This window comes from Gavialis gangeticus, unplaced genomic scaffold, assembly GCF_001723915.1.
Source record: "Gavialis gangeticus isolate Ggan-Ray unplaced genomic scaffold, GavGan_comp1, whole genome shotgun sequence".
NCBI classification, from domain to species: Eukaryota; Metazoa; Chordata; order Crocodylia; family Gavialidae; genus Gavialis; species Gavialis gangeticus.
This window is the reverse complement of record NW_017729002.1, coordinates 4,434,200-4,445,674: the sequence shown is the minus strand read 5'-3', so window position 1 is coordinate 4,445,674 and position 11,475 is coordinate 4,434,200. Positions and strand designations below refer to the sequence as shown.

The 11,475-nt window shown below is 40.9% G+C and overlaps 1 protein-coding gene across 1 annotated transcript in view; it reads right to left on the bottom strand.

Annotated features, from left to right (window-relative positions):
* Positions 1–11,475, bottom strand: part of LOC109290675 (apolipophorins) — a 116,032-nt gene that overhangs the window by 5,174 nt on the left and 99,383 nt on the right. Inside the window, exons 22-27 of the mRNA XM_019507382.1 lie at positions 9,940–10,099; positions 9,649–9,728; positions 7,168–7,348; positions 6,317–6,472; positions 3,047–3,180; positions 1,861–2,019 (exon numbers count right to left, since the gene is read on the bottom strand). Of these exons, the coding sequence (XP_019362927.1) occupies positions 1,861–2,019; positions 3,047–3,180; positions 6,317–6,472; positions 7,168–7,348; positions 9,649–9,728; positions 9,940–10,099 (870 nt within the window). The remainder of the gene's footprint in view (positions 1–1,860; positions 2,020–3,046; positions 3,181–6,316; positions 6,473–7,167; positions 7,349–9,648; positions 9,729–9,939; positions 10,100–11,475) is intronic.

Genomic DNA, 11,475 nt, shown 5'->3' with positions numbered 1-11,475 from the left:
CCAGCAAAGAAGGGGAGGCGGTGGGGAGGGAGGGAAGGGAGCAGCGGGGGATGGTGGGAAGAAGCCCTGCTGCAAGGCGGAAGTGGGTGGGGGGAGGGAGCCCCCGTGCCAAAGGCTACAGGAGGTGGTGGAGGGAGTCCTTACATGGCTGGCCCCAAAGGGTGAGCAGGGAGCCATGTAAATACTCCTTGAAATCCATCATTCTTGACAGGCAATTAGCTAGTTCTTATATATATTTGTTAGTTATTAACTTAGTGTCTGATCCACAGTTCATGGAAATCAACAGAAAAAACTTAGTTTTAATGGGCTTCAGATATTATCATAATTTTTTTTTTATTTCAAGCACTTGCAGGTAAATTATATGCCACTTGCAGAAGACCCCAGCTGAAACAAGCTCTAACATGTATACTGTGCAAATACAGGACACATAAAATGGCCAACATCTGTCTAAAAGCCTAACATTTATTTGCATGTAGAGCTCCTGGCTGAAAAGTTCTGTAATTTCTGTAAAACCTCACCCTGCCCTCCCGCCATCCCCTCCACTCCCCCAAACTAATACAAAAGTTCATGTGCATGGCTTCTTTAACAAGTCTTTACAAATCTACATAGGAACGCACTGATTGTTACATGAGCTGTTCTCCTCAGTCTCACAGTAACCCATGTTGAACATGTGACAGGAAGGCAAACTTCCACCTAGGCTGTACTGTATTATTGGCAAACTTTCCTGAACCTCGACAGAGCAGTTGAGGGTTTTTCCTGTTTTGTTTTTCTTTTTGAAATAGTAAGATCTGTCTCTCTTCATTGCTCTGGACATGTGGAGTCTAGCAATTGTAACTCAATAATTACATTCTACCTAAGTGTTCTGTATTCTCAGTAGCTTACTATATTTTACTGCTAACATAACAGATCCCACTGCAGCATATTATGAATCAGGCAGGCTTAAGACCCGGAAAACTGGTTTGCATAAAATGAACCAACTTGAAGCCTTGCACAAAAAACTCAAACCAAATCAAATCTTAAGATTTTTATTGAGGTTTGACAAGAGTCCAGCTAATGGGTTTCTTGTTGTTATTTGTCTTAGTTTTCATGGATTTTTCCCTTTCATGGTCTCAACTGGATACAAGCCTTCTCAAGATCTATTTTTTCCTTTAAAGACTTAATATGGTAGATTGAAAGGAAGCTTTTTATATAGTACATAATGCTTCAATCTGATTTCAATAAGAAGCTACCAAGTGAATTAAATTTTTAAGTAATATTAAGTAACTAAGTAATCAAGTAATATTAAGATACAAATTCTGATTTTGTACAACTCTGGAGGCATATGCTGCACAAGATAAGGATGGTTCTAAAAACTGGCTACCTCAATATATAAGCTATCTTCCTCAGAGTATGCTGGAGGTGTACTCATGGTCATAGCTACTTGCTTTAATAATAAATGTTTGTTTTTTATTGTCTGAAGAGCAAAAGCAGTTAAGAAAGGGAACAGACTGGAGTTTTGTCCTCTTTGCTTCAAAAGAACTAGCAGTTACTGAATGCAATTCATTTGTACAAATGTAGCTAACAGAATAATTTGAACTGCAGAACATTTATTCCTAGTAACAATAACTGGAATAGGAAGAACTAAGCTTGACTCTGAGATCCCAGGTTAAATTTACTCATCTATAAATCAGGAAGAAATGTCTTTTATCTTATAATACTGGGTACATTTAATCTAAAAAGACAAAGCAGGATACCCATTGTGCTATTTACAGAATCACTTCTGGTGCACAGCCGTACATTATGCTTTGCCCCCCATTTTTCTTTCAATTTGCCCTTTACTTTTGTTAAATGCCAGTACTTTTCCCCAGCAGATGCTATTACCTCCATGAAGTAGCTGGCTAGGGAATGACTTGAACTATTTTTAAATGTCTGGCTGATCAACAATTTCTTCTTGTTGTTGATTTCATCCCAGTGTTTTCCATAGTTCACTTCCAGGTGCGAATGAAGCCGAGATGGACGTTCTTCATGCTGTAAATGAACCTGAAGAACAAAATGCATCATCCTTCTATGCATTCTGATTCCCCTTTAATTTAAGGTGTTGTACATACATAGAACATGGACTATGGACTAAGTAGCAAGGCAAAGTGAGTTATCTCTCACAAGAGCTTCATGGAAATTTCTTGCAAATTTTTTTTTTTTGGATGAAAAACTCCTGAGAAGTTTCAGCTGAAACATTTGGTTTAATTAAACTTTCACCAAATCCAAGGCAGAGTTCTCTGCCATGCTTCCTGATAAACTGTCTCAGGACCAGGAATGTTGGTTTCATTGATAACTTCATCGCAGGGTCTGGGAAGCTTCCAGTTCATGGAAAAATTGCGAAATGTAATTTTTTCATCCAATTCAGGCCACGACAAATTTCAAAAGAATGGAAATTTCTCACAAATAAGAAACCCTATTTTTTCACCAGGTGCACAGATCACATTTAGCGCTTAGTGTTAAAAATGTTTAGCTTTTAGAATCATTAAAATAAAAGGAAAGGGTTATGCAGAATTTACTGAAGGCGAGATTCTCAGTTACACTCTGCCTTCTGGCAGTTTAGAGAACTGGCCACTTCCAAAGGTTTTAAGCTAAAAGTTAGCTTCCATAGAGCTACATTAAAGCTGAAGTGAAAAATGTTACAAACCGAGGTAAAATACACTAATTTCTGGACACAAGTATAACAAAACCATGATTTTGATGGTTACTGTGTGCAGGCAAATCATATTACTGTCAGCATCCAAGTACTGGTGTTGCAAAAGGATATGCAAAAATACCATGCAAACACTTCACAAAAGATACAATTCAAGAAAACAATTCATATACAAAACCAAAGTCACTGGAGTTACTCTGAACTTATAGAGGTATAAACAGGAGCAGAAATTAGTGACAGATTTCTAATAACTTCCCCACATATAAAACTATAAAGAAACCCAAAATGAGAAGATAATGACTGTCCCCAAACTGGCCTCCACAGCACCCTTATGATTGAAACCCTGCAATTAACAGAAGGCATCATGTTGAACTCTACCTTATGATTATAGGCTGGAGCCTGAGTACAGTGAAGCTCATGTCCTAAATCCAGTTTGTAGGCTTCATTTGGACCAGTCTCCACCTTGATTTTCTGCCCTGCATTACATTCATGCTGAAGGTTCTTTGCACCTGCTGTTTGAATTAACAAACAAAACACCCAAATGGTAAGGGTTTTTGAATAAACTATCAGAATTAAGTCAATAAAGCTCCAAGTCTCCATTCTAGTTTTTTATTCACCTAGGCATAAAATGACATTCTTTTTTATAGGATTATTATTTTTGTTGTATTCTAAATATCTCAAGCTAGAAGCACACTCAAGTTGTTAATGAGCATGCACTCACTACATAGGTGCTGCATCTACATGGGATGCTGACTGTACAGCTGTTACTGCACAGTCATTTAGTACTTGCATACACCAGTAAGCAGTGTTACTGCACAGTAGTGTCCCAGCTTGGCTTTTTGGTGACACTGACTGTGCAGTAGCTAATTACTGCTTTGTGCCACGTGATGCTACTGTACAACGAGTGGGCTGTGCAAAGCTTTGGTAGCCAATTCGATTCGGAGGAGATTCAGCCCAATTCAGCGGCCAAATCTCTGAATCAGGAGACCAGTTAAAAGGTCTGAATCGAATCAGAAGCTTCCGAATCGATTCGGAAAAGATTCAGTGCTGCTTTGGAAATTCAGCCATAAACTAAACAGGCAGCAGCCCTCACTACACTGGACTGGACACAGCTGCCTCCAGCTGGTAAGACTATTTTGGTGGGCGGAGGGGGAGAGGGGTGTAGGGGAGCAGATCAACGGCCCCACAGCAAGGGAGGGATTGGGGCTGGGACAAGCTGCCCAAGTGAGGTCGGGGGGCACAGGACTCATGGAGGGGAGCAGGGGGGGCACAGAATGTGGGCACAGCAGTGCAGGGAGTGGGGGCTATGCCCTGCTGCTGCTTGCCCAGTTAGGGTGGAGGCGGGGGGCGCGATGCAGGCGCGGCTTGCTCCAGGTGGAAGGGGGCAAGCGGCAGCAGGGCATAGCCCCGCTCCCAGCAGTGCCATGCCTGTATCACACGCCCTCCTGCCCCAGCTGGGCAAGAGGCAGCAGGGCATAGCCCATTGGTTGCCCAGCTGGGCTGGGGGTATGGGATGTGGGCACTGCTGCCACTTGCCCAGCCATGGAAGAGGGGCACAGGCACTGCCACTTGGCCAGCTGAGGCTGGGGAGCACAGGATGCGGGCACTGCCACCGCTTGCCCAACTGGGACAGGGGGGCACAGGATGCGGGTGGGATGTGCTCAGGGCTAGGTTGGGGGCTACTGGCTGGGCTACTGTTTGAGGTTTATCCAGCTGGGTTTTGCCACCTGCACAGAGGTGCATCTTTGCTGTTATTAGTATGCAAGCAAGTTCAGTTCAAGCTACAGTCCATATGCTATCTGCAAAATGTTGGGTGAGACCACATGAGTTTTGATTTTTCCCACAAATTGTACTAGAAATAAAAATCCTGAAAGGTAAGCTGCGACATATAATTTATACATGAAGTTGGCTGACTCAGGGGCTCTGTTTATTTTATACTCTAATAAAATTAAAGATATTTCCAAGCTCAGGAAATTGGAAACATTTGTCATCTTACAGCAAAAGGCAAAATAAAAATGATCCAAGTACTTAGGCTGGCTTTGCTTAAGGAGAACTAAAGCACTGCTTATGTGTTTATTCTGCTTTGTTTTCCTGTTTATCTTCCTCATTTTTTTCTCAAAAACAAAAAATACAGAAGCATCAGCTTTTCATCTTTCATGGAAGTGTTCATGGGTAAAGCCTTTGTGAGCCTTAGTAAATACTATGCTGCCAGTCTCTGCAATTTTACTGAGACTTGCACAATACTGGGATTTTTTTCTTACAACCTCAGCTCCTGAAGTTACCCAAGAACTGCAGCTTACCATTTCTTTAAAATGAAAGTTTCTTGCCCAAGGGATTTCTGAGAAAAGCTAAAAAAATGTAAATCCTTAAGAATCAAGCTCCAAAAGACACGTAAACTGAATGCCAAAACAATGATTTTGTAATATCTCGCGATAGTAAAGTAAAACCTGTCATTTTGAAAGCTTCAGTTTGGCAGTACTCCAAATGCATCAGGACTTAGTCTGAAGCTCAAAATATTTGCTTTGAGTTGTGGTAGGGTTAGAGTGATGATACTGTAGCTACAAAAGTCCATATATGTGAGAGGCAAAGATTTTTTTGGCAAAATCCTTCACTAGTCTAACATCTCTCACAACTATACAGTTGGTCCAATCCTTCCTTTTTTGTGTTCTCGTAACAAGGTATTCAGCAGAACTTGCAGATTCATTAAATCTGACAGGCAGTACTGCGAGTGCTTCTAGTATAGTCTCAAACTTGCAACCTCTACATTATCAACTGTGCAACTTAGTGACAGCACCACTCCAGCCCTGAGCTGGTCCAATAAAAGAGAACACAAAAGGGTCCTTGTCGCTTGCTTTGTGTTGATAACAGCATGAGCCAGAACAGCCACTGCAATATGCAAGCAGTATGTAATCTCTTTGTTACTTTATTCTGGGACAAGAACGTATGAGTTTTCTTGCAATGTAATATTCTTATTAGCACACCAGTTTTAGTGAAGTGATGGGGTCACAAGTGAATTTTGGTTGACATAATTATATTTTCATTAAGAAAACTTTGCCAGCCATATTCCACAACTGACACCAGTCCTTGCAATATGCAAATACCTATTTGCCAGGTTTTAATGCATGGTGTGGCCAAATATTGAGGCTATTGTCATGCAATTTCTTTGAATATCTCAGCATTTCTAATCTATACACTGTAGCTAGGAAAATACTGTCAGCTGTGCACTGGAAAAATGGCCTTTTTTTTATTTTCCAAATAATCAGGTCTCAGAGTTTGTGCTCCTATTTTTTTTCACTTTTCAATGGATTTACTAGGATAAATATTTGCAGAAACTGTGCATTTTAATCAAATATTAGAAATATATATATATATATATATATATATATGCAAAAAGCACATTTTAAATTAACTCTGAGCTTTCACACTGAGATGCTAAGTGTTACGTTCATCCAGTTAGTACAAAAACATATTCACATGTTAGAAAACACACAGCTTAGAAATCAGGTACAAAATGTGGCCACATTTTTCCCTTCGTCTCACAAACGGATGTTGATTATATGGACAAATTACATGCCCAGAATTGAGGGGCACTTCAGATGCTTAGACTTTGTCCTATAACACAACAATAAATGCCATATACATAAATACCTAGGAGTCCATATTTCATTCGTAGAGCATTAGACCACAAGTTTCCTCGCTGCTGCAGGAGGCCAATGACATGCAATCCCAGCACACCAGGAAGGTAAGTTTCCCCTTCAAATGAGTACTGCCTCACTTTATCATCAACCTTTCTCTCCAGAAATACTAAAGAAAGAGCAGAAAACAGCACATGTTGGTTCAAACTGAGAACTCAGTTAAAAATAGGATAAAAGGAGCTGCAGAGTTGCATGTTGTTTTATTCCAGTCTATTGATTCACTTTCATCTATCAACACTACACCAACAGCAAAGTCATCTTCCCTGATATTTTCTTTCTTTCCCCACCCCAAAACATCATCCCCAGTCTGCTGGTAAGGAAAGAAATACCTTTGCTTACCAAGTTCAAATTAAGTCCAAAGACCTTTTAAACACCCTTTCTAAACTGATGTTGAGAAAGGTGGGATATTTACATGCGTGAGCATGTGTATGCACATACTCATGCACGTGCAACTATAGGGAGTTGTATAAAACCATAGCAATGATAGAATTTGAGAAACTAACAGTTAATGTTTCCGTAATAAAATGATTCGTTGCAAATTTTAGTGATATTTAAAATGTTTTGCTGCTCAGGACCTGTAATCAAAAGGAAGGCATGTATTTTGCGATGTAATTTACTGAACAACTGCTATTATTTTCAAATAAATGGCATACTGACCTCAGATGTTTTTAAAATGCCATTGACTTTAACAGGATTTTAGAATAAAAACTAAAAAACAGGAAACCAGAATGCATTTTTTCTCTGCATATAAACTATATATCCTAAGGACTACAGGGAAATAACAGGTACTCATTTTCCTTTAACCTGAAAGAAATGCTGCATCCTTCAATAAATTATTCAGGGATACCGACAGGGCCATTTTCTTGCCAAGTTGTTTAGTGATGTTTCCTGACAGAATGATAGGACTCCCCTGTTTTACCAGCTTGACCTCCAGCTGGGTTGTGTATCTCTGCTCTCCATTCACTGTTTGCAAATCTGTCATTCCCTGAAAAAAACCCCAACAGCATAAATAAGTTAATATTCAATGCCTCGCTACCACAGACACAGGCACTTTTGCAACTTGGAGGGAGGAAGATGGAGAAGCAGTGAGAATTTACTTTTCCAGCTAAGGGCATGGTGCTGTGAGGTGCTGGATAACCTCAGCTCCCAGACTTTAATGGGAGATGAAAGCATATAATGCATTGCAGCACTGGGCCAAAAGACTGAAGAAGGAAACAGAAACAAAATTCATCTGATATAGTGTTACTGCAAACAGTGCCTGTATGGCAGTTTGGAACCTTTTCGGAGCGGGACAGTATGCAAATGCAGTCGCCAGCAATGGGAATTTGGGTATATCGTTTGGGTTTATCACTCTGTTGAATAGTGGAGAAAATCAGAAATATCCTGGTTGAGATTGTACTGTAAAGACAACAGCTGGTAAACAGCTACACTTATTATTGAAAAATGTATAATGTTTCTCTAGGATTGATTCTTGCAGAGTAGAGTATCCAACTTGTGGACCCAAACAATGAATGGAAAAAAAATAAAAAACTCACTGCCTAATTCCTGGGAAGTAAATTAAAAATCTTAGTAGGAGTGCAGTGCTAAATGTCCATCTTAATGCCTTCTATTGTTCTGTAGTTTCAGTGTTGGCATAGTCTTATTTGTTCCTGCAACTCTCTCTCTCTATATATAATAAATATTATATAGAGAGAGTTATACATATTTAAAATAAAGAGTACTACTTGGGACATTCCTGTCTCCACAGACTTCATACAGGTGGTTAACCGAATCTGGGCTCAGACACAGATGTTCTGTAGGGCCAAAATACAACTTTGCATTTTAAGACTGCACAACTTCAAAAGAGAGCCAGCTGCAAAGAAATCAGTTCACAAAGCATTCATCTGGAATCAAGTTCAAGTTAAAAAATCCCAGTCCAAACCTCATTCCAAAATCCCAGGCCAAGGCTCCAAGCCTGAATATAGAATAGGAATGGGTGGGCAAGGGGATGCCTGCAATCACTCAGCACAGTTCCAGGGGGTTGCCTGCTAGATTCTACCAAAGAATCAGGCTCTCAGAATAATTACACTAGGAACTACATTCAACACAAAGTCACACCCCATAAGACACTGCAGATAACTCTGCATAAACTGGCAGCCACTGGGGAGTAGCAGGATAGTACAAGCTCCAACTCTGAACCATGTCAATGAGGGTGGCCAGAAGAGGTCAGTATTAGAACACCATAGTGTGAGTGTATGCTATCAGTCAGCCCTAGAGTTGGCACAATTTAACCTAGCTACAGCAATTTAAGGTAGAAGGCTCTGTACTCCATTATCATTCCTTCAACTATCTGTAACCCTTAAAGCCTGGCTCTCTCCTTCATATCTGGAAAAATATGAGGGATTAGAATATACATTCACATACTGAATCAAAGCCTGCTGAAGTCTATAGGAATCCATCCTCCTGACTTCAGTTGACTTCGGAAACGGTCTGTATTATTTTAATCAAGAAATGTGAATGATACGACAGTACTTTAAATAATAAATTGGAACCTTTCTTAAAGTTATTCCTTTGCAGAGATTAAACCAGTGATGCTCAACCTTTTTGCCTGATTGGTAGTGTCCATGGGCCAGATTGGTAGTGTCCAGTCCATCTCCAGGCTAGATCTGGTTTGTGCTTCCAATCCAGCACCCCAGGGCCCTATCCAGCTGCACAGAGGGTCATGGGGGATAGCTCAGCTCCAAGCCCTTCTGGCTCCAAGAAGAGAAGGGGGCTTGATGTGGGCTCCAAGAAGAGAAGGGGGCTTGATGTGGGCTCCAAGAAGAGAAGGGGGCTTGATGTGGGCTCCAAGAAGAGAAGGGGGCTTGATGTGGCCCCAACCCAGCCCCCTAGAAGGGGAAGGGGGCACAGCCTAACACCAACTGATCCAGACAGAGGGAAGGGGTCACGGCCAGCTGTAGGGCTTGGGATTTGGGAGTTTGGTGGCAGGGGACTGTGACTGTATTAACTTGCCACTGCTTCCCTGCTGCCAAATATCCTGACCTGTGGGGAGTTCTGTGGGCCAGATGCCATGGCTCCATGGGCCACATCTGGCCTGTGGGCCAGAGACTGACCACCCCTGGGTTAAACAATTTAGTGATGATTTACCACTACATGGACCTGTAAAAAAAAACAAATCCTAATTATTTCTTGTTGTCACACAATTCAATACATGTATATTTCATTGTCCTTCCAGAGGGATATTTTTTATCCTTCCTCTATTTATGTATTCATTTGCATTATGAAATTTTGGGTCTGAGGACCTACCTTAATGTAATATACATCTTGGTCATCTAGTATCAACTCCAGGTGTCCAATTCGTGAATTCTTAGAGAACTCAATTTTTCCTTAGAGAAAAATACAGGCACTTATGTTTTTGGTTGCATATACAGTTACAATAAAATTTCACTTTTACCATGTCTTGTATAAAAATATATCCCAACATTCTGTTTAAAATTGCAACATACTGTTAACAATGCCATAGTTAAACAGTAAATAATAGCATAACACTCCTGACTGACACTACCTGAAGATCTGTCCCTTAACTGAAACACCTACCATCCATTTGGATTTTTTTCTTTGGTTGTATGAATTGAATTCGGAATTTCTTCTGTGGAACATGAACATTTAGCTCAATACCAACATCCCGTTTCAGGTCTGACTTTGGAGTCCCAAAAAAGAAATGAACAACAGCTTCATTTGGCATCCAAGAATCTTCCTAGGAAAAAATGAAAATGACTTTTGCATGTGGTACTGCATACAAAATTAAATCCGACACACGGAATCACTCCATGGCTTCATTGCTATGCTGAGAACTCAGATCTGCTTCTCTAACTCCTCTATAAAACATTTCCATTTCTCATCCCCAAGTCATTTGAATTTTATTTATTTTTTCATTCCAAGTGTTTAACTCACACACACGTTACCAAACAAGAGGCTGAATCTTCTATTCTGTATCCAGTGCTAGATTAGGAATTTTCATCTGAACGCCTGCACAGTTCACAATAGAATGAACACCTCTTACAAATACGCTGAGCCCTGCCAAAATTTGGGGGCAGTTGGATATAAGGTCCACGTTAAGACCTAAACTTTTCAGCTCAAGCCTAATTCACTTCAGCCTTTTCTGTTACTTTAATTAAGACTCTTAATAGTCTATATTTTCCTAACAAAGTCAATGGCTGTCATTGATCAGGACAGATTTGGGCATGAGAATATTGCAATTTTGATTCATAAACAAATCTGAGAAAAAATATCATAAATTTTGCTGAAAATAAGGTGGGAGGCAATAGTCAATATTTGGTTTCTAATGCTAAGCTGTGTAATTCAGTAATAAATCCATGACTAACTGAGAACATCAAAGGGCAGTCCAAAAGAAGCTATACTGTCTATGGCTGTGCCAGTAAGTTTAGACTGTCTCTGCATTTAACTCAGCTCAAGGTCTGAAAGTCCCAATCCATAGTATTTACCCATGAAAATCTTCACAGTGCCATAGGTCACAAATGCCAAATGGCTTTGCTAATATTTTATCAACCTGGAGAAGCAGAGGTTGTATGAAGAAAGACTGCAGGAGGCACAAAGAAGTTAACCTATATGCACATAGTTTAAATCCTAGTTGTCATTGCAGAACATCTGTAAATAGTTCTCTTAATAAAAAGTCATGTTATTTTTTTTTTTTTACAAGCATGGAGTCCTCTTATGATATTAGAGTTTGGTACATGAAACAAACAGTACATCCTATTTTCCCTGGCATTCCTCTTGGCTGCCAATCAGGTGGGACTTGGCGCGGGAGGGAGTGCCGCAACACCACGGCCAAAGTGAGGTGCCCCCTGCCTGCCCGGCAGCAGCAGGGAGCACAATTCTGCACTGCCACCACGCCTCACCATGGCAGCCATGGTGGCGCAGCACTCCCTCCCATGCCAGGCCTTGCCTGCTGGGCTGCAGAGGCGACAACTGCCTGGAGTCAGTCCAGTCCAGGTGTAGCCCTGTGCCCTGCTGTAGGTGCAGAAATCTGGGAGGTAGGTAGGTGTCCCCCCACCCCTCTCAATACATGTCGCCTGTGCTGACACCACCCCCCCCCCTTGCCCCCCCACCCAC